Source organism: Vidua chalybeata, chromosome Z (genome assembly GCF_026979565.1).
Source record: "Vidua chalybeata isolate OUT-0048 chromosome Z, bVidCha1 merged haplotype, whole genome shotgun sequence".
Lineage (NCBI taxonomy): Eukaryota > Metazoa > Chordata > Aves > Passeriformes > Viduidae > Vidua > Vidua chalybeata.
This window is the reverse complement of record NC_071570.1, coordinates 72,557,481-72,579,074: the sequence shown is the minus strand read 5'-3', so window position 1 is coordinate 72,579,074 and position 21,594 is coordinate 72,557,481. Positions and strand designations below refer to the sequence as shown.

The following is a 21,594-nucleotide window of genomic DNA, read 5'->3' as shown; positions in this document are numbered from 1 at the left end:
CTTCCTGCCCTTTCCCTCTGACACCTGGCGAGTCTGGCTTACCTGGCCATTCTCCTGTGGCTCTTCCACCTGCTGCCTGAGCTGCTCTTCCTGCTCTCGGGCTCTCAGCTCTCCCTGAGTCTGGCATGGCATCTCTGATAATGCAATCTGCTCCTGCTCTTTCTCTGGAAGGATCTGCATAGAAAGCAAGAGAAGATGGGTTTCAACTTTCCATACGACATTTGTGGGCCAAGACTCACGGGCTGATGGGCTCACACATTCCCAGAGCACTGTGCTGCTGCTCTCCTGGGTCATTCTCTGCCTGTGGGGAGGCACAGATTCCAAAGTGACCCTGGCACTACAATCAGGGGCCATCGGGGGCTGAAGCTCCAACAGCCTCTCAGGCAGCTGACAGGGAAGGTGTGGCATTTCTCAGGGGTCTGGTGAGGGCCTCCCTCTGCTCCTGCCATGTCCTGTTTGTCTTTCAGTAGTGACTGACACCCAGCCCAGTCCCACAGCTCCATCCTGCCTCTGCAGGTGGCTTCCTGGGTGAGCTCACCCTTTATGAGAGACACTTCTGGAGTTCATGTTCTCTTCACCACCTAAAACATGGAATTCTTCCACCTCTCTGGGACAGGCAGAAAATTAAAGAATTAACTGGGGGCCTCAGGACGAAGAGGCTGGAGGAGGAAAACAGCTCTGAGGGGAAAAAACCACCATATCTGGAGGGGGAAACAGCTCTGCCTGCTCAGAATCGGTCAACAAAACGTGTCTCTAATCCTCTCCGGAAAGGGATGCTTTAAGTGAACTTTGCACCTCCAACTGCTTTAGACCAGAGCCAAGAAGATTCAATTATGCAAATGACAGATAGATAGAGAGAGAGAGAGAGAGAGAGAGAGAGAGAGAAAGGTAGAACTCACTCTTATAATCTCTCTTTACTATCGTTTCTGTTGCTACACACACTTGGTAGCCATTGCCCTGATCAGCAGCAATCCTGAGATTGCTCTCCTGTTGCTTCAATAAACCACACTCCCGGGGAATCTGGAGCATTTAGGTCCTTATGGAATGCAATCAGATCCAGAGCATTGCACTGGGAATGGCACTCTTGCAGCATCTGTGCTCGGCCAAGTGCTTCTCTTGGACTTGACAACACTGAGAGTGCTAAAGGGGCTGTAATCAGAAATAAAGCCCAGACCCTTCCAGCTCCTCTGATCTCTGAGGACCAGCTGGAATGCAAGAGCATTGATTTCCTGCTCAATTCCCAAACACCACGTTTACTGATTCCCTGGGCTGCAAAAAGGCAGAGGTACTGTCAATATGAATGCGAAGTGCAAGGCCCTGTTGACTGGCCTGGCACCAGAACAGCTCCTTCTGCACCAAGCCCACTGTCCCAAACAATGTGATCTCATGCAAAAATACTGCATCCTCCAGAAATGTCACCTTACAAAAGAAAAAGCTAGCAGAATCTCGACAAGAGCTGGAAAAGGGCAGGAAAGTTTGAGGATAATACCCTTGCCTTGCTGAGAAATGAGAAACTGAACAGGACTTCTCCTCCTAACAAAGGAAGAAACCACAACATGAAAGAGTCACGAAATGAAGTGTCGGACAGGAAAGTTTGAGGATAATACCCTTGCCTTGCTGAGAAATGAGAAACTGAACAGGACTTCTCCTCCTAACAAAGGAAGAAACCACAACATGAAAGAGTCACCAAATGAAGTGTCAAAAACACGTGGATGCAGTGAGATGATATTTGTAGAAGAAATACCATTTGTAGTGAGCACTATCTTGCAGGGATTTATGGAACTCTGCCTGGAGGTCACAGACGAGCCTCCCGTTGTCCAGGCTAAAGCTCCCTCAGCACCTCCTCCTTGGCCTTGTGCTCCACAGCCTTCCCCAGCTCCCGTGTCCTCCTCTGCACACGCTCCAGCCCCTCAAGGACTTTCTGCTTCACAGGGGCCCACAACTGGGCACAGCACTCCCAGCTGTGGCCGCAGCGCTGCCCAGCCCAGGGGGACGCTCCCTGCCCTGCTCCTGCTGCCCCACTCTTGCTGACACAGGCCAGGACGCCCTTGGCCTTCTTGGCTCCCTGGCCACGCGCTGGCCCACCTTCAGCTGCTCTTGACCGGCACCCCTGGGTCCTTTGGGCCCACGCAGCTCCCCCACCACAAACTTGCCCCTTTGACTTCAAATACAGCAGCCACAATTCCAAGATGTCCTTCCTCTTCTCAGCAACACAAGACAGCAGTCAAGGACTTGCAGCTTCACCCCCACCCGAGGCACTCATGCCATTTCCAAAGCTGCAGGCTTCATCCCAAAACGCATCCACAGCAACTTGCCCCTTCTGCTTTTTGCCTGGCAAGAAGCCTTCCCTACGAGGCACTTGCTTCCTTTGGCCTCACCCCACAAGAATGGCCTAGCCCAGCTTCATGGACAACGCAATCATCTCCTTGCCGCTTATCAAAAGCCAAAAGAGACTGTACAAGTGAAGAACTGCTGCAGAAAACTGCAGAACACTTCCACAAGCCAAACACACCTTTGCACAAAGGGAAAACAACTAAAGAAAGCCCTGTGACCTCCAGCACGAGCACCTGCGCCCTTGGCCACGGCCCTGCAGAAGCCCAGAGACAGAGCTTCACTGAGCCAAGCAGGCAGAAGCTGAGCCGCAGCCCCCAGCTCTTGGGTGCCTCAAGGTGACAGGCCAAAGGCCAATTTCTAGCTGTCCCTGCCTGCAGGAAATGGCCGCGTCCTGCGGGATTCCAGCACTCAGCATCCTCAGCCAGCAACAGCAAGTGCTGGCTGCTCAGAAACTTGCAGCTCTGCCTTGCACTAAAGACAGCACCACCCACAACTGGCACTTACTCTCTTGGAACCATCAGGCTCTTCTGTGACCACAGCTGCAGGCTTGTGGTCCTCTTGCTCCTTTTGCTCCTCTTTGGCTTCTTCTCCAGGAGCAGAGGGAGCCGGGGCAGAGACTGCTGCTGCTTCTGTCATCTGTGGCAAGAGAGAAACATGAGGGACAGGCCGTTACCTATCGTTTAGAACCTCCTTTCTCCTCGCATCTACAACCACCTCTTTGAAGGAGAAATCATCAGCATTCTTAGCAATGGCATTCTAAGTCACTCCGGCCAGATTAAAATGGGCTAATTCAACAGAACTCTGTTTGCCTAGGAATTTGATACTCCTCCCTGGCTGCTATCTGCAAGGCAAAGTGCCTCTGCACAAGGGAGCTTTTAGCTCTTGAAAGCTGTGAAATGGAAAAGTAAGAAATAGCCAACAAGGCCTTTGCTAGTGCTGCGGCAGACATGGAAAAGTAAAAGTGGATCAGAATCCCATTCGGTGCAGGAAAAGGGCAGGAAAGCTTGTGCAGAAGCATCTTTGCTTGCTGGAAAGAGAGCAAATCAGCAGGGCTTCTCCTCCTAGCAAGCCAAGAAACCACAAATTGGAAGCGTCACCTCCTCAGATGGCTGAAGCACTTGGATGCAGAGCGGGGAGGTTTGGCAGGGAAGCAGGCCTTGGGGTGAGCGCTATCCTCTATGGATCTATGGAAGTGTGCCTGAAGGGCCCTGACGAGCCTCCCGTTGTCCAGGCTAAAGCTCCCTCAGCACCTCCTCCTTGGCCTTGTGCTCCACAGCCTTCCCCAGCTCCCGTGTCCTCCTCTGCACACGCTCCAGCCCCTCAAGGACTTTCTGCTTCACAGGGGCCCACAACTGGGCACAGCACTCCCAGCTGTGGCCGCAGCGCTGCCCAGCCCAGGGGGACGCTCCCTGCCCTGCTCCTGCTGCCCCACTCTTGCTGACACAGGCCAGGACGCCCTTGGCCTTCTTGGCTCCCTGGCCACGCGCTGGCCCACCTTCAGCTGCTCTTGACCGGCACCCCTGGGTCCTTTGGGCCCACGCAGCTCCCCCACCACAAACTTGCCCCTTTGACTTCAAATACAGCAGCCACAATTCCAAGATGTCCTTCCTCTTCTCAGCAACACAAGACAGCAGTCAAGGACTTGCAGCTTCACCCCCACCCGAGGCACTCATGCCATTTCCAAAGCTGCAGGCTTCATCCCAAAACGCATCCACAGCAACTTGCCCCTTCTGCTTTTTGCCTGGCAAGAAGCCTTCCCTACGAGGCACTTGCTTCCTTTGGCCTCACCCCACAAGAATGGCCTAGCCCAGCTTCATGGACAACGCAATCATCTCCTTGCCGCTTATCAAAAGCCAAAAGAGACTGTACAAGTGAAGAACTGCTGCAGAAAACTGCAGAACACTTCCACAAGCCAAACACACCTTTGCATAAAGGGAAAACAACTAAAGAAAGCCCTGTGACCTCCAGCACGAGCACCTGCGCCCTTGGCCACGGCCCTGCAGAAGCCCAGAGACAGAGCTTCACTGAGCCAAGCAGGCAGAAGCTGAGCCGCAGCCCCCAGCTCTTGGGTGCCTCAAGGTGACAGGCCAAAGGCCAATTTCTAGCTGTCCCTGCCTGCAGGAAATGGCCGCGTCCTGCGGGATTCCAGCACTCAGCATCCTCAGCCAGCAACAGCAAGTGCTGGCTGCTCAGAAACTTGCAGCTCTGCCTTGCACTAAAGACAGCACCACCTACAACTGGCACTTACTCTCTTGGAAGCATCAGGCTCTGCTGTGACCACAGCTGCAGGCTTGTGGTCCTCTTGCTCATTTTGCTCCTCTTTGGCTTCTTCTCAGGAGCAGAGGGAGCCGGGGCAGAGACTGCTGCTGCTTCTGTCATCTGTGACAAGAGAGAAACATGAGGGACAGGCCGTTACCTATCGTTTAGAACCTCCTTTCTCCTCGCATCTACAACCACCTCTTTGAAGGAGAAATCATCAGCATTCTTAGCAATGGCATTCTAAGTCACTCCGGCCAGATTAAAATGGGCTAATTCAACAGAACTCTGTTTGCCTAGGAATTTGATACTCCTCCCTGGCTGCTATCTGCAAGGCACAGTGCCTCTGCACAAGGGAGCTTTTAGCTCTTGAAAGCTGTGAAATGGAAAAGTAAGAAATAGCCAACAAGGCCTTTGCTAGTGCTGCGGCAGACATGGAAAAGTAAAAGTGGATCAGAATCCCATTCGGTGCAGGAAAAGGGCAGGAAAGCTTGTGCAGAAGCATCTTTGCTTGCTGGAAAGAGAGCAAATCAGCAGGGCTTCTCCTCCTAGCAAGCCAAGAAACCACAAATTGGAAGCGTCACCTCCTCAGATGGCTGAAGCACTTGGATGCAGAGCGGGGAGGTTTGGCAGGGAAGCAGGCCTTGGGGTGAGCGCTATCCTCTATGGATCTATGGAAGTGTGCCTGAAGGGTCCTGACGAGCCTCCCGTTGTCCAGGCTAAAGCTCCCTCAGCACCTCCTCCTTGGCCTTGTGCTCCACAGCCTTCCCCAGCTCCCGTGTCCTCCTCTGCACACGCTCCAGCCCCTCAAGGACTTTCTGCTTCACAGGGGCCCACAACTGGGCACAGCACTCCCAGCTGTGGCCGCAGCGCTGCCCAGCCCAGGGGGACGCTCCCTGCCCTGCTCCTGCTGCCCCACTCTTGCTGACACAGGCCAGGACGCCCTTGGCCTTCTTGGCTCCCTGGCCACGCGCTGGCCCACCTTCAGCTGCTCTTGACCGGCACCCCTGGGTCCTTTGGGCCCACGCAGCTCCCCCACCACAAACTTGCCCCTTTGACTTCAAATACAGCAGCCACAATTCCAAGATGTCCTTCCTCTTCTCAGCAACACAAGACAGCAGTCAAGGACTTGCAGCTTCACCCCCACCCGAGGCACTCATGCCATTTCCAAAGCTGCAGGCTTCATCCCAAAACGCATCCACAGCAACTTGCCCCTTCTGCTTTTTGCCTGACAAGAAGCCTTCCCTACGAGGCACTTGCTTCCTTTGGCCTCACCCCACAAGAATGGCCTAGCCCAGCTTCATGGACAACGCAATCATCTCCTTGCCGCTTATCAAAAGCCAAAAGAGACTGTACAAGTGAAGAACTGCTGCAGAAAACTGCAGAACACTTCCACAAGCCAAACACACCTTTGCACAAAGGGAAAACAACTAAAGAAAGCCCTGTGACCTCCAGCACGAGCACCTGCGCCCTTGGCCACGGCCCTGCAGAAGCCCAGAGACAGAGCTTCACTGAGCCAAGCAGGCAGAAGCTGAGCCGCAGCCCCCAGCTCTTGGGTGCCTCAAGGTGACAGGCCAAAGGCCAATTTCTAGCTGTCCCTGCCTGCAGGAAATGGCCGCGTCCTGCGGGATTCCAGCACTCAGCATCCTCAGCCAGCAACAGCAAGTGCTGGCTGCTCAGAAACTTGCAGCTCTGCCTTGCACTAAAGACAGCACCACCCACAACTGGCACTTACTCTCTTGGAAGCATCAGGCTCTGCTGTGACCACAGCTGCAGGCTTGTGGTCCTCTTGCTCATTTTGCTCCTCTTTGGCTTCTTCTCCAGGAGCAGAGGGAGCCGGGGCAGAGACTGCTGCTGCTTCTGTCATCTGTGGCAAGAGAGAAACATGAGGGACAGGCCGTTACCTATCGTTTAGAACCTCCTTTCTCCTCGCATCTACAACCACCTCTTTGAAGGAGAAATCATCAGCATTCTTAGCAATGGCATTCTAAGTCACTCCGGCCAGATTAAAATGGGCTAATTCAACAGAACTCTGTTTGCCTAGGAATTTGATACTCCTCCCTGGCTGCTATCTGCAAGGCAAAGTGCCTCTGCACAAGGGAGCTTTTAGCTCTTGAAAGCTGTGAAATGGAAAAGTAAGAAATAGCCAACAAGGCCTTTGCTAGTGCTGCGGCAGACATGGAAAAGTAAAAGTGGATCAGAATCCCATTCGGTGCAGGAAAAGGGCAGGAAAGCTTGTGCAGAAGCATCTTTGCTTGCTGGAAAGAGAGCAAATCAGCAGGGCTTCTCCTCCTAGCAAGCCAAGAAACCACAAATTGGAAGCGTCACCTCCTCAGATGGCTGAAGCACTTGGATGCAGAGCGGGGAGGTTTGGCAGGGAAGCAGGCCTTGGGGTGAGCGCTGTCCTCTATGGATCTATGGAAGTGTGCCTGAAGGGCCCTGACGAGCCTCCCGTTGTCCAGGCTAAAGCTCCCTCAGCACCTCCTCCTTGGCCTTGCGCTCCACAGCCTTCCCCAGCTCCCGTGTCCTCCTCTGCACACGCTCCAGCCCCTCAAGGACTTTCTGCTTCACAGGGGCCCACAACTGGGCACAGCACTCCCAGCTGTGGCCGCAGCGCTGCCCAGCCCAGGGGGACGCTCCCTGCCCTGCTCCTGCTGCCCCACTCTTGCTGACACAGGCCAGGACGCCCTTGGCCTTCTTGGCTCCCTGGCCACGCGCTGGCCCACCTTCAGCTGCTCTTGACCGGCACCCCTGGGTCCTTTGGGCCCACGCAGCTCCCCCACCACAAACTTGCCCCTTTGACTTCAAATACAGCAGCCACAATTCCAAGATGTCCTTCCTCTTCTCAGCAACACAAGACAGCAGTCAAGGACTTGCAGCTTCACCCCCACCCGAGGCACTCATGCCATTTCCAAAGCTGCAGGCTTCATCCCAAAACGCATCCACAGCAACTTGCCCCTTCTGCTTTTTGCCTGACAAGAAGCCTTCCCTACGAGGCACTTGCTTCCTTTGGCCTCACCCCACAAGAATGGCCTAGCCCAGCTTCATGGACAACGCAATCATCTCCTTGCCGCTTATCAAAAGCCAAAAGAGACTGTACAAGTGAAGAACTGCTGCAGAAAACTGCAGAACACTTCCACAAGCCAAACACACCTTTGCACAAAGGGAAAACAACTAAAGAAAGCCCTGTGACCTCCAGCACGAGCACCTGCGCCCTTGGCCACGGCCCTGCAGAAGCCCAGAGACAGAGCTTCACTGAGCCAAGCAGGCAGAAGCTGAGCCGCAGCCCCCAGCTCTTGGGTGCCTCAAGGTGACAGGCCAAAGGCCAATTTCTAGCTGTCCCTGCCTGCAGGAAATGGCCGCGTCCTGCGGGATTCCAGCACTCAGCATCCTCAGCCAGCAACAGCAAGTGCTGGCTGCTCAGAAACTTGCAGCTCTGCCTTGCACTAAAGACAGCACCACCCACAACTGGCACTTACTCTCTTGGAAGCATCAGGCTCTTCTGTGACCACAGCTGCAGGCTTGTGGTCCTCTTGCTCCTTTTGCTCCTCTTTGGCTTCTTCTCCAGGAGCAGAGGGAGCCGGGGCAGAGACTGCTGCTGCTTCTGTCATCTGTGGCAAGAGAGAAACATGAGGGACAGGCCGTTACCTATCGTTTAGAACCTCCTTTCTCCTCGCATCTACAACCACCTCTTTGAAGGAGAAATCATCAGCTTTCTTAGCAATGGCATTCTAAGTCACTCCGGCCAGATTAAAATGGGCTAATTCAACAGAACTCTGTTTGCCTAGGAATTTGATACTCCTCCCTGGCTGCTATCTGCAAGGCAAAGTGCCTCTGCACAAGGGAGCTTTTAGCTCTTGAAAGCTGTGAAATGGAAAAGTAAGAAATAGCCAACAAGGCCTTTGCTAGTGCTGCGGCAGACATGGAAAAGTAAAAGTGGATCAGAATCCCATTCGGTGCAGGAAAAGGGCAGGAAAGCTTGTGCAGAAGCATCTTTGCTTGCTGGAAAGAGAGCAAATCAGCAGGGCTTCTCCTCCTAGCAAGCCAAGAAACCACAAATTGGAAGCGTCACCTCCTCAGATGGCTGAAGCACTTGGATGCAGAGCGGGGAGGTTTGGCAGGGAAGCAGGCCTTGGGGTGAGCGCTGTCCTCTATGGATCTATGGAAGTGTGCCTGAAGGGTCCTGACGAGCCTCCCGTTGTCCAGGCTAAAGCTCCCTCAGCACCTCCTCCTTGGCCTTGTGCTCCACAGCCTTCCCCAGCTCCCGTGTCCTCCTCTGCACACGCTCCAGCCCCTCAAGGACTTTCTGCTTCACAGGGGCCCACAACTGGGCACAGCACTCCCAGCTGTGGCCGCAGCGCGGCCCAGCCCAGGGGGACGCTCCCTGCCCTGCTCCTGCTGCCCCACTCTTGCTGACACAGGCCAGGACGCCCTTGGCCTTCTTGGCTCCCTGGCCACGCGCTGGCCCACCTTCAGCTGCTCTTGACCGGCACCCCTGGGTCCTTTGGGCCCACGCAGCTCCCCCACCACAAACTTGCCCCTTTGACTTCAAATACAGCAGCCACAATTCCAAGATGTCCTTCCTCTTCTCAGCAACACAAGACAGCAGTCAAGGACTTGCAGCTTCACCCCCACCCGAGGCACTCATGCCATTTCCAAAGCTGCAGGCTTCATCCCAAAACGCATCCACAGCAACTTGCCCCTTCTGCTTTTTGCCTGACAAGAAGCCTTCCCTACGAGGCACTTGCTTCCTTTGGCCTCACCCCACAAGAATGGCCTAGCCCAGCTTCATGGACAACGCAATCATCTCCTTGCCGCTTATCAAAAGCCAAAAGAGACTGTACAAGTGAAGAACTGCTGCAGAAAACTGCAGAACACTTCCACAAGCCAAACACACCTTTGCATAAAGGGAAAACAACTAAAGAAAGCCCTGTGACCTCCAGCACGAGCACCTGCGCCCTTGGCCACGGCCCTGCAGAAGCCCAGAGACAGAGCTTCACTGAGCCAAGCAGGCAGAAGCTGAGCCGCAGCCCCCAGCTCTTGGGTGCCTCAAGGTGACAGGCCAAAGGCCAATTTCTAGCTGTCCCTGCCTGCAGGAAATGGCCGCGTCCTGCGGGATTCCAGCACTCAGCATCCTCAGCCAGCAACAGCAAGTGCTGGCTGCTCAGAAACTTGCAGCTCTGCCTTGCACTAAAGACAGCACCACCCACAACTGGCACTTACTCTCTTGGAACCATCAGGCTCTTCTGTGACCACAGCTGCAGGCTTGTGGTCCTCTTGCTCCTTTTGCTCCTCTTTGGCTTCTTCTCCAGGAGCAGAGGGAGCCAGGGCAGAGACAGCTGCTGCTTCTGTCATCTGTGGCAAGAGAGAAACATGAGGGACAGGCCGTTACCTATCGTTTAGAACCTCCTTTCTCCTCGCATCTACAACCACCTCTTTGAAGGAGAAATCATCAGCTTTCTTAGCAATGGCATTCTAAGTCACTCCGGCCAGATTAAAATGGGCTAATTCAACAGAACTCTGTTTGCCTAGGAATTTGATACTCCTCCCTGGCTGCTATCTGCAAGGCACAGTGCCTCTGCACAAGGGAGCTTTTAGCTCTTGAAAGCTGTGAAATGGAAAAGTAAGAAATAGCCAACAAGGCCTTTGCTAGTGCTGCGGCAGACATGGAAAAGTAAAAGTGGATCAGAATCCCATTCGGTGCAGGAAAAGGGCAGGAAAGCTTGTGCAGAAGCATCTTTGCTTGCTGGAAAGAGAGCAAATCAGCAGGGCTTCTCCTCCTAGCAAGCCAAGAAACCACAAATTGGAAGCGTCACCTCCTCAGATGGCTAAAGCACTTGGATGCAGAGCGGGGAGGTTTGGCAGGGAAGCAGGCCTTGGGGTGAGCGCTGTCCTCTATGGATCTATGGAAGTGTGCCTGAAGGGCCCTGACGAGCCTCCCGTTGTCCAGGCTAAAGCTCCCTCAGCACCTCCTCCTTGGCCTTGCGCTCCACAGCCTTCCCCAGCTCCCGTGTCCTCCTCTGCACACGCTCCAGCCCCTCAAGGACTTTCTGCTTCACAGGGGCCCACAACTGGGCACAGCACTCCCAGCTGTGGCCGCAGCGCTGCCCAGCCCAGGGGGACGCTCCCTGCCCTGCTCCTGCTGCCCCACTCTTGCTGACACAGGCCAGGACGCCCTTGGCCTTCTTGGCTCCCTGGCCACGCGCTGGCCCACCTTCAGCTGCTCTTGACCGGCACCCCTGGGTCCTTTGGGCCCACGCAGCTCCCCCACCACAAACTTGCCCCTTTGACTTCAAATACAGCAGCCACAATTCCAAGATGTCCTTCCTCTTCTCAGCAACACAAGACAGCAGTCAAGGACTTGCAGCTTCACCCCCACCCGAGGCACTCATGCCATTTCCAAAGCTGCAGGCTTCATCCCAAAACGCATCCACAGCAACTTGCCCCTTCTGCTTTTTGCCTGACAAGAAGCCTTCCCTACGAGGCACTTGCTTCCTTTGGCCTCACCCCACAAGAATGGCCTAGCCCAGCTTCATGGACAACGCAATCATCTCCTTGCCGCTTATCAAAAGCCAAAAGAGACTGTACAAGTGAAGAACTGCTGCAGAAAACTGCAGAACACTTCCACAAGCCAAACACACCTTTGCATAAAGGGAAAACAACTAAAGAAAGCCCTGTGACCTCCAGCACGAGCACCTGCGCCCTTGGCCACGGCCCTGCAGAAGCCCAGAGACAGAGCTTCACTGAGCCAAGCAGGCAGAAGCTGAGCCGCAGCCCCCAGCTCTTGGGTGCCTCAAGGTGACAGGCCAAAGGCCAATTTCTAGCTGTCCCTGCCTGCAGGAAATGGCCGCGTCCTGCGGGATTCCAGCACTCAGCATCCTCAGCCAGCAACAGCAAGTGCTGGCTGCTCAGAAACTTGCAGCTCTGCCTTGCACTAAAGACAGCACCACCCACAACTGGCACTTACTCTCTTGGAACCATCAGGCTCTTCTGTGACCACAGCTGCAGGCTTGTGGTCCTCTTGCTCCTTTTGCTCCTCTTTGGCTTCTTCTCCAGGAGCAGAGGGAGCCAGGGCAGAGACTGCTGCTGCTTCTGTCATCTGTGGCAAGAGAGAAACATGAGGGACAGGCCGTTACCTATCGTTTAGAACCTCCTTTCTCCTCGCATCTACAACCACCTCTTTGAAGGAGAAATCATCAGCTTTCTTAGCAATGGCATTCTAAGTCACTCCGGCCAGATTAAAATGGGCTAATTCAACAGAACTCTGTTTGCCTAGGAATTTGATACTCCTCCCTGGCTGCTATCTGCAAGGCACAGTGCCTCTGCACAAGGGAGCTTTTAGCTCTTGAAAGCTGTGAAATGGAAAAGTAGGAAATAGCCAACAAGGCCTTTGCTAGTGCTGCGGCAGACATGGAAAAGTAAAAGTGGATCAGAATCCCATTCGGTGCAGGAAAAGGGCAGGAAAGCTTGTGCAGAAGCATCTTTGCTTGCTGGAAAGAGAGCAAATCAGCAGGGCTTCTCCTCCTAGCAAGCCAAGAAACCACAAATTGGAAGCGTCACCTCCTCAGATGGCTAAAGCACTTGGATGCAGAGCGGGGAGGTTTGGCAGGGAAGCAGGCCTTGGGGTGAGCGCTGTCCTCTATGGATCTATGGAAGTGTGCCTGAAGGGCCCTGACGAGCCTCCCGTTGTCCAGGCTAAAGCTCCCTCAGCACCTCCTCCTTGGCCTTGTGCTCCACAGCCTTCCCCAGCTCCCGTGTCCTCCTCTGCACACGCTCCAGCCCCTCAAGGACTTTCTGCTTCACAGGGGCCCACAACTGGGCACAGCACTCCCAGCTGTGGCCGCAGCGCTGCCCAGCCCAGGGGGACGCTCCCTGCCCTGCTCCTGCTGCCCCACTCTTGCTGACACAGGCCAGGACGCCTTGGCCTTCTTGGCTCCCTGGCCACGCGCTGGCCCACCTTCAGCTGCTCTTGACCGGCACCCCTGGGTCCTTTGGGCCCACGCAGCTCCCCCACCACAAACTTGCCCCTTTGACTTCAAATACAGCAGCCACAATTCCAAGATGTCCTTCCTCTTCTCAGCAACACAAGACAGCAGTCAAGGACTTGCAGCTTCACCCCCACCCGAGGCACTCATGCCATTTCCAAAGCTGCAGGCTTCATCCCAAAACGCATCCACAGCAACTTGCCCCTTCTGCTTTTTGCCTGACAAGAAGCCTTCCCTACGAGGCACTTGCTTCCTTTGGCCTCACCCCACAAGAATGGCCTAGCCCAGCTTCATGGACAACGCAATCATCTCCTTGCCGCTTATCAAAAGCCAAAAGAGACTGTACAAGTGAAGAACTGCTGCAGAAAACTGCAGAACACTTCCACAAGCCAAACACACCTTTGCATAAAGGGAAAACAACTAAAGAAAGCCCTGTGACCTCCAGCACGAGCACCTGCGCCCTTGGCCACGGCCCTGCAGAAGCCCAGAGACAGAGCTTCACTGAGCCAAGCAGGCAGAAGCTGAGCCGCAGCCCCCAGCTCTTGGGTGCCTCAAGGTGACAGGCCAAAGGCCAATTTCTAGCTGTCCCTGCCTGCAGGAAATGGCCGCGTCCTGCGGGATTCCAGCACTCAGCATCCTCAGCCAGCAACAGCAAGTGCTGGCTGCTCAGAAACTTGCAGCTCTGCCTTGCACTAAAGACAGCACCACCTACAACTGGCACTTACTCTCTTGGAACCATCAGGCTCTGCTGTGACCACAGCTGCAGGCTTGTGGTCATCTTGCGCATTTTGCTCTTCTTTGGCTTCTTCTCCAGGAGCAGAGGGAGCCGGGGCAGAGACTGCTGCTGCTTCTGTCATCTGTGACAAGAGAGAAACATGAGGGACAGGCCGTTACCTATCGTTTAGAACCTCCTTTCTCCTCGCATCTACAACCACCTCTTTGAAGGAGAAATCATCAGCTTTCTTAGCAATGGCATTCTAAGTCACTCCGGCCAGATTAAAATGGGCTAATTCAACAGAACTCTGTTTGCCTAGGAATTTGATACTCCTCCCTGGCTGCTATCTGCAAGGCACAGTGCCTCTGCACAAGGGAGCTTTTAGCTCTTGAAAGCTGTGAAATGGAAAAGTAAGAAATAGCCAACAAGGCCTTTGCTAGTGCTGCGGCAGACATGGAAAAGTAAAAGTGGATCAGAATCCCATTCGGTGCAGGAAAAGGGCAGGAAAGCTTGTGCAGAAGCATCTTTGCTTGCTGGAAAGAGAGCAAATCAGCAGGGCTTCTCCTCCTAGCAAGCCAAGAAACCACAAATTGGAAGCGTCACCTCCTCAGATGGCTGAAGCACTTGGATGCAGAGCGGGGAGGTTTGGCAGGGAAGCAGGCCTTGGGGTGAGCGCTGTCCTCTATGGATCTATGGAAGTGTGCCTGAAGGGTCCTGACGAGCCTCCCGTTGTCCAGGCTAAAGCTCCCTCAGCACCTCCTCCTTGGCCTTGCGCTCCACAGCCTTCCCCAGCTCCCGTGTCCTCCTCTGCACACGCTCCAGCCCCTCAAGGACTTTCTGCTTCACAGGGGCCCACAACTGGGCACAGCACTCCCAGCTGTGGCCGCAGCGCTGCCCAGCCCAGGGGGACGCTCCCTGCCCTGCTCCTGCTGCCCCACTCTTGCTGACACAGGCCAGGACGCCCTTGGCCTTCTTGGCTCCCTGGCCACGCGCTGGCCCACCTTCAGCTGCTCTTGACCGGCACCCCTGGGTCCTTTGGGCCCACGCAGCTCCCCCACCACAAACTTGCCCCTTTGACTTCAAATACAGCAGCCACAATTCCAAGATGTCCTTCCTCTTCTCAGCAACACAAGACAGCAGTCAAGGACTTGCAGCTTCACCCCCACCCGAGGCACTCATGCCATTTCCAAAGCTGCAGGCTTCATCCCAAAACGCATCCACAGCAACTTGCCCCTTCTGCTTTTTGCCTGACAAGAAGCCTTCCCTACGAGGCACTTGCTTCCTTTGGCCTCACCCCACAAGAATGGCCTAGCCCAGCTTCATGGACAACGCAATCATCTCCTTGCCGCTTATCAAAAGCCAAAAGAGACTGTACAAGTGAAGAACTGCTGCAGAAAACTGCAGAACACTTCCACAAGCCAAACACACCTTTGCATAAAGGGAAAACAACTAAAGAAAGCCCTGTGACCTCCAGCACGAGCACCTGCGCCCTTGGCCACGGCCCTGCAGAAGCCCAGAGACAGAGCTTCACTGAGCCAAGCAGGCAGAAGCTGAGCCGCAGCCCCCAGCTCTTGGGTGCCTCAAGGTGACAGGCCAAAGGCCAATTTCTAGCTGTCCCTGCCTGCAGGAAATGGCCGCGTCCTGCGGGATTCCAGCACTCAGCATCCTCAGCCAGCAACAGCAAGTGCTGGCTGCTCAGAAACTTGCAGCTCTGCCTTGCACTAAAGACAGCACCACCCACAACTGGCACTTACTCTCTTGGAACCATCAGGCTCTGCTGTGACCACAGCTGCAGGCTTGTGGTCCTCTTGCTCATTTTGCTCCTCTTTGGCTTCTTCCTCAGGAGCAGAGGGAGCCGGGGCAGAGACTGCTGCTGCTTCTGTCATCTGTGGCAAGAGAGAAACATGAGGGACAGGCCGTTACCTATCGTTTAGAACCTCCTTTCTCCTCGCATCTACAACCACCTCTTTGAAGGAGAAATCATCAGCTTTCTTAGCAATGGCATTCTAAGTCACTCCGGCCAGATTAAAATGGGCTAATTCAACAGAACTCTGTTTGCCTAGGAATTTGATACTCCTCCCTGGCTGCTATCTGCAAGGCACAGTGCCTCTGCACAAGGGAGCTTTTAGCTCTTGAAAGCTGTGAAATGGAAAAGTAGGAAATAGCCAACAAGGCCTTTGCTAGTGCTGCGGCAGACATGGAAAAGTAAAAGTGGATCAGAATCCCATTCGGTGCAGGAAAAGGGCAGGAAAGCTTGTGCAGAAGCATCTTTGCTTGCTGGAAAGAGAGCAAATCAGCAGGGCTTCTCCTCCTAGCAAGCCAAGAAACCACAAATTGGAAGCGTCACCTCCTCAGATGGCTGAAGCACTTGGATGCAGAGCGGGGAGGTTTGGCAGGGAAGCAGGCCTTGGGGTGAGCGCTGTCCTCTATGGATCTATGGAAGTGTGCCTGAAGGGCCCTGACGAGCCTCCCGTTGTCCAGGCTAAAGCTCCCTCAGCACCTCCTCCTTGGCCTTGCGCTCCACAGCCTTCCCCAGCTCCCGTGTCCTCCTCTGCACACGCTCCAGCCCCTCAAGGACTTTCTGCTTCACAGGGGCCCACAACTGGGCACAGCACTCCCAGCTGTGGCCGCAGCGCTGCCCAGCCCAGGGGGACGCTCCCTGCCCTGCTCCTGCTGCCCCACTCTTGCTGACACAGGCCAGGACGCCCTTGGCCTTCTTGGCTCCCTGGCCACGCGCTGGCCCACCTTCAGCTGCTCTTGACCGGCACCCCTGGGTCCTTTGGGCCCACGCAGCTCCCCACCACAAACTTGCCCCTTTGACTTCAAATACAGCAGCCACAATTCCAAGATGTCCTTCCTCTTCTCAGCAACACAAGACAGCAGTCAAGGACTTGCAGCTTCACCCCCACCCGAGGCACTCATGCCATTTCCAAAGCTGCAGGCTTCATCCCAAAACGCATCCACAGCAACTTGCCCCTTCTGCTTTTTGCCTGACAAGAAGCCTTCCCTACGAGGCACTTGCTTCCTTTGGCCTCACCCCACAAGAATGGCCTAGCCCAGCTTCATGGACAACGCAATCATCTCCTTGCCGCTTATCAAAAGCCAAAAGAGACTGTACAAGTGAAGAACTGCTGCAGAAAACTGCAGAACACTTCCACAAGCCAAACACACCTTTGCATAAAGGGAAAACAACTAAAGAAAGCCCTGTGACCTCCAGCACGAGCACCTGCGCCCTTGGCCACGGCCCTGCAGAAGCCCAGAGACAGAGCTTCACTGAGCCAAGCAGGCAGAAGCTGAGCCGCAGCCCCCAGCTCTTGGGTGCCTCAAGGTGACAGGCCAAAGGCCAATTTCTAGCTGTCCCTGCCTGCAGGAAATGGCCGCGTCCTGCGGGATTCCAGCACTCAGCATCCTCAGCCAGCAACAGCAAGTGCTGGCTGCTCAGAAACTTGCAGCTCTGCCTTGCACTAAAGACAGCACCACCCACAACTGGCACTTACTCTCTTGGAACCATCAGGCTCTGCTGTGACCACAGCTGCAGGCTTGTGGTCCTCTTGCTCATTTTGCTCCTCTTTGGCTTCTTCTCCAGGAGCAGAGGGAGCCGGGACAGAGACTGCTGCTGCTTCTGTTATCTGTGACAAGAGAGAAACATGAGGGACAGGCCGTTACCTATCGTTTAGAACCTCCTTTCTCCTCGCATCTACAACCACCTCTTTGAAGGAGAAATCATCAGCTTTCTTAGCAATGGCATTCTAAGTCACTCCGGCCAGATTAAAATGGGCTAATTCAACAGAACTCTGTTTGCCTAGGAATTTGATACTCCTCCCTGGCTGCTATCTGCAAGGCACAGTGCCTCTGCACAAGGGAGCTTTTAGCTCTTGAAAGCTGTGAAATGGAAAAGTAAGAAATAGCCAACAAGGCCTTTGCTAGTGCTGCGGCAGACATGGAAAAGTAAAAGTGGATCAGAATCCCATTCGGTGCAGGAAAAGGGCAGGAAAGCTTGTGCAGAAGCATCTTTGCTTGCTGGAAAGAGAGCAAATCAGCAGGGCTTCTCCTCCTAGCAAGCCAAGAAACCACAAATTGGAAGCGTCACCTCCTCAGATGGCTAAAGCACTTGGATGCAGAGCGGGGAGGTTTGGCAGGGAAGCAGGCCTTGGGGTGAGCGCTGTCCTCTATGGATCTATGGAAGTGTGCCTGAAGGGTCCTGACGAGCCTCCCGTTGTCCAGGCTAAAGCTCCCTCAGCACCTCCTCCTTGGCCTTGCGCTCCACAGCCTTCCCCAGCTCCCGTGTCCTCCTCTGCACACGCTCCAGCCCCTCAAGGACTTTCTGCTTCACAGGGGCCCACAACTGGGCACAGCACTCCCAGCTGTGGCCGCAGCGCTGCCCAGCCCAGGGGGACGCTCCCTGCCCTGCTCCTGCTGCCCCACTCTTGCTGACACAGGCCAGGACGCCTTGGCCTTCTTGGCTCCCTGGCCACGCGCTGGCCCACCTTCAGCTGCTCTTGACCGGCACCCCTGGGTCCTTTGGGCCCACGCAGCTCCCCCACCACAAACTTGCCCCTTTGACTTCAAATACAGCAGCCACAATTCCAAGATGTCCTTCCTCTTCTCAGCAACACAAGACAGCAGTCAAGGACTTGCAGCTTCACCCCCACCCGAGGCACTCATGCCATTTCCAAAGCTGCAGGCTTCATCCCAAAACGCATCCACAGCAACTTGCCCCTTCTGCTTTTTGCCTGACAAGAAGCCTTCCCTACGAGGCACTTGCTTCCTTTGGCCTCACCCCACAAGAATGGCCTAGCCCAGCTTCATGGACAACGCAATCATCTCCTTGCCGCTTATCAAAAGCCAAAAGAGACTGTACAAGTGAAGAACTGCTGCAGAAAACTGCAGAACACTTCCACAAGCCAAACACACCTTTGCATAAAGGGAAAACAACTAAAGAAAGCCCTGTGACCTCCAGCACGAGCACCTGCGCCCTTGGCCACGGCCCTGCAGAAGCCCAGAGACAGAGCTTCACTGAGCCAAGCAGGCAGAAGCTGAGCCGCAGCCCCCAGCTCTTGGGTGCCTCAAGGTGACAGGCCAAAGGCCAATTTCTAGCTGTCCCTGCCTGCAGGAAATGGCCGCGTCCTGCGGGATTCCAGCACTCAGCATCCTCAGCCAGCAACAGCAAGTGCTGGCTGCTCAGAAACTTGCAGCTCTGCCTTGCACTAAAGACAGCACCACCCACAACTGGCACTTACTCTCTTGGAACCATCAGGCTCTTCTGTGACCACAGCTGCAGGCTTGTGGTCATCTTGCTCCTTTTGCTCCTCTTTGGCTTCTTCTCCAGGAGCAGAGGGAGCCGGGGCAGAGACTGCTGCTGCTTCTGTCATCTGTGACAAGAGAGAAACATGAGGGACAGGCCGTTACCTATCGTTTAGAACCTCCTTTCTCCTCGCATCTACAACCACCTCTTTGAAGGAGAAATCATCAGCTTTCTTAGCAATGGCATTCTAAGTCACTCCGGCCAGATTAAAATGGGCTAATTCAACAGAACTCTGTTTGCCTAGGAATTTGATACTCCTCCCTGGCTGCTATCTGCAAGGCACAGTGCCTCTGCACAAGGGAGCTTTTAGCTCTTGAAAGCTGTGAAATGGAAAAGTAAGAAATAGCCAACAAGGCCTTTGCTAGTGCTGCGGCAGACATGGAAAAGTAAAAGTGGATCAGAATCCCATTCGGTGCAGGAAAAGGGCAGGAAAGCTTGTGCAGAAGCATCTTTGCTTGCTGGAAAGAGAGCAAATCAGCAGGGCTTCTCCTCCTAGCAAGCCAAGAAACCACAAATTGGAAGCGTCACCTCCTCAGATGGCTAAAGCACTTGGATGCAGAGCGGGGAGGTTTGGCAGGGAAGCAGGCCTTGGGGTGAGCGCTGTCCTCTATGGATCTATGGAAGTGTGCCTGAAGGGCCCTGACGAGCCTCCCGTTGTCCAGGCTAAAGCTCCCTCAGCACCTCCTCCTTGGCCTTGTGCTCCACAGCCTTCCCCAGCTCCCGTGTCCTCCTCTGCACACGCTCCAGCCCCTCAAGGACTTTCTGCTTCACAGGGGCCCACAACTGGGCACAGCACTCCCAGCTGTGGCCGCAGCGCTGCCCAGCCCAGGGGGACGCTCCCTGCCCTGCTCCTGCTGCCCCACTCTTGCTGACACAGGCCAGGACGCCTTTGGCCTTCTTGGCTCCCTGGCCACGCGCTGGCCCACCTTCAGCTGCTCTTGACCGGCACCCCTGGGTCCTTTGGGCCCACGCAGCTCCCCCACCACAAACTTGCCCCTTTGACTTCAAATACAGCAGCCACAATTCCAAGATGTCCTTCCTCTTCTCAGCAACACAAGACAGCAGTCAAGGACTTGCAGCTTCACCCCCACCCGAGGCACTCATGCCATTTCCAAAGCTGCAGGCTTCATCCCAAAACGCATCCACAGCAACTTGCCCCTTCTGCTTTTTGCCTGACAAGAAGCCTTCCCTACGAGGCACTTGCTTCCTTTGGCCTCACCCCACAAGAATGGCCTAGCCCAGCTTCATGGACAACGCAATCATCTCCTTGCCGCTTATCAAAAGCCAAAAGAGACTGTACAAGTGAAGAACTGCTGCAGAAAACTGCAGAACACTTCCACAAGCCAAACACACCTTTGCATAAAGGGAAAACAACTAAAGAAAGCCCTGTGACCTCCAGCACGAGCACCTGCGCCCTTGGCCACGGCCCTGCAGAAGCCCAGAGACAGAGCTTCACTGAGCCAAGCAGGCAGAAGCTGAGCCGCAGCCCCCAGCTCTTGGGTGCCTCAAGGTGACAGGCCAAAGGCCAATTTCTAGCTGTCCCTGCCTGCAGGAAATGGCCGCGTCCTGCGGGATTCCAGCACTCAGCATCCTCAGCCAGCAACAGCAAGTGCTGGCTGCTCAGAAACTTGCAGCTCTGCCTTGCACTAAAGACAGCACCACCCACAACTGGCACTTACTCTCTTGGAAGCATCAGGCTCTTCTGTGACCACAGCTGCAGGCTTGTGGTCCTCTTGCTCATTTTGCTCCTCTTTGGCTTCTTCTCCAGGAGCAGAGGGAGCCGGGGCAGAGACTGCTGCTGCTTCTGTCATCTGTGGCAAGAGAGAAACATGAGGGACAGGCCGTTACCTATCGTTTAGAACCTCCTTTCTCCTCGCATCTACAACCACCTCTTTGAAGGAGAAATCATCAGCTTTCTTAGCAATGGCATTCTAAGTCACTCCGGCCAGATTAAAATGGGCTAATTCAACAGAACTCTGTTTGCCTAGGAATTTGATAGTCCTCCCTGGCTGCTATCTGCAAGGCACAGTGCCTCTGCACAAGGGAGCTTTTAGCTCTTGAAAGCTGTGAAATGGAAAAGTAGGAAATAGCCAACAAGGCCTTTGCTAGTGCTGCGGCAGACATGGAAAAGTAAAAGTGGATCAGAATCCCATTCGGTGCAGGAAAAGGGCAGGAAAGCTTGTGCAGAAGCATCTTTGCTTGCTGGAAAGAGAGCAAATCAGCAGGGCTTCTCCTCCTAGCAAGCCAAGAAACCACAAATTGGAAGCGTCACCTCCTCAGATGGCTAAAGCACTTGGATGCAGAGCGGGGAGGTTTGGCAGGGAAGCAGGCCTTGGGGTGAGCGCTGTCCTCTATGGATCTATGGAAGTGTGCCTGAAGGGCCCTGACGAGCCTCCCGTTGTCCAGGCTAAAGCTCCCTCAGCACCTCCTCCTTGGCCTTGCGCTCCACAGCCTTCCCCAGCTCCCGTGTCCTCCTCTGCACACGCTCCAGCCCCTCAAGGACTTTCTGCTTCACAGGGCCCACAACTGGGCACAGCACTCCCAGCTGTGGCCGCAGCGCGGCCCAGCCCAGGGGGACGCTCCCTGCCCTGCTCCTGCTGCCCCACTCTTGCTGACACAGGCCAGGACGCCTTTGGCCTTCTTGGCTCCCTGGCCACGCGCTGGCCCACCTTCAGCTGCTCTTGACCGGCACCCCTGGGTCCTTTGGGCCCACGCAGCTCCCCCACCACAAACTTGCCCCTTTGACTTCAAATACAGCAGCCACAATTCCAAGATGTCCTTCCTCTTCTCAGCAACACAAGACAGCAGTCAAGGACTTGCAGCTTCACCCCCACCGAGGCACTCATGCCATTTCAAAGCTGCAGGCTTCATCCAAAACGCATCCACAGCAACTTGCCCCTTCTGCTTTTTGCCTGGCAAGAAGCCTTCCCTACGAGGCACTTGCTTCCTTGGCCTCACCCCACAAGATGGCCTAAGCCCAGCTTCATGGACAACGCAAT

General features: G+C 54.8%; 2 protein-coding genes across 17 annotated transcripts in view; one reads left to right on the top strand and one right to left on the bottom strand.

Annotated features, from left to right (window-relative positions):
* The window catches only part of LOC128781677 (serine/threonine-protein kinase PAK 3-like), a 30,555-nt gene extending 10,132 nt beyond the window's left edge, over positions 1-20,423 (bottom strand). For 3 of the 14 annotated variants that reach the window (XR_008428448.1, XR_008428449.1, XM_053931467.1), the window contains exons 1-5: positions 20,275-20,422; positions 18,531-18,662; positions 16,788-16,919; positions 15,045-15,176; positions 43-174 (exon numbers count right to left, since the gene is read on the bottom strand). Coding sequence is in view for 12 of the 14 variants with exons in the window: in XM_053931467.1 (XP_053787442.1) it covers positions 43-174; positions 15,045-15,176; positions 16,788-16,919; positions 18,531-18,662; positions 20,275-20,406 (660 nt within the window). In the remaining 2 variants the exon portion in view is untranslated. Of the gene's footprint in view, positions 1-42; positions 175-2,838; positions 3,007-8,069; positions 8,239-13,300; positions 13,433-15,044; positions 15,177-16,787; positions 16,920-18,530; positions 18,663-20,274 lie in introns of those variants that run through there. The other 11 variants (XM_053931462.1, XM_053931463.1, XM_053931460.1 and 8 more) reach the window with 9 other exon arrangements.
* The window catches only part of LOC128781683 (serine/threonine-protein kinase PAK 3-like), a 90,560-nt gene that overhangs the window by 64,847 nt on the left and 4,119 nt on the right, over positions 1-21,594 (top strand). The window lies entirely within an intron of this gene.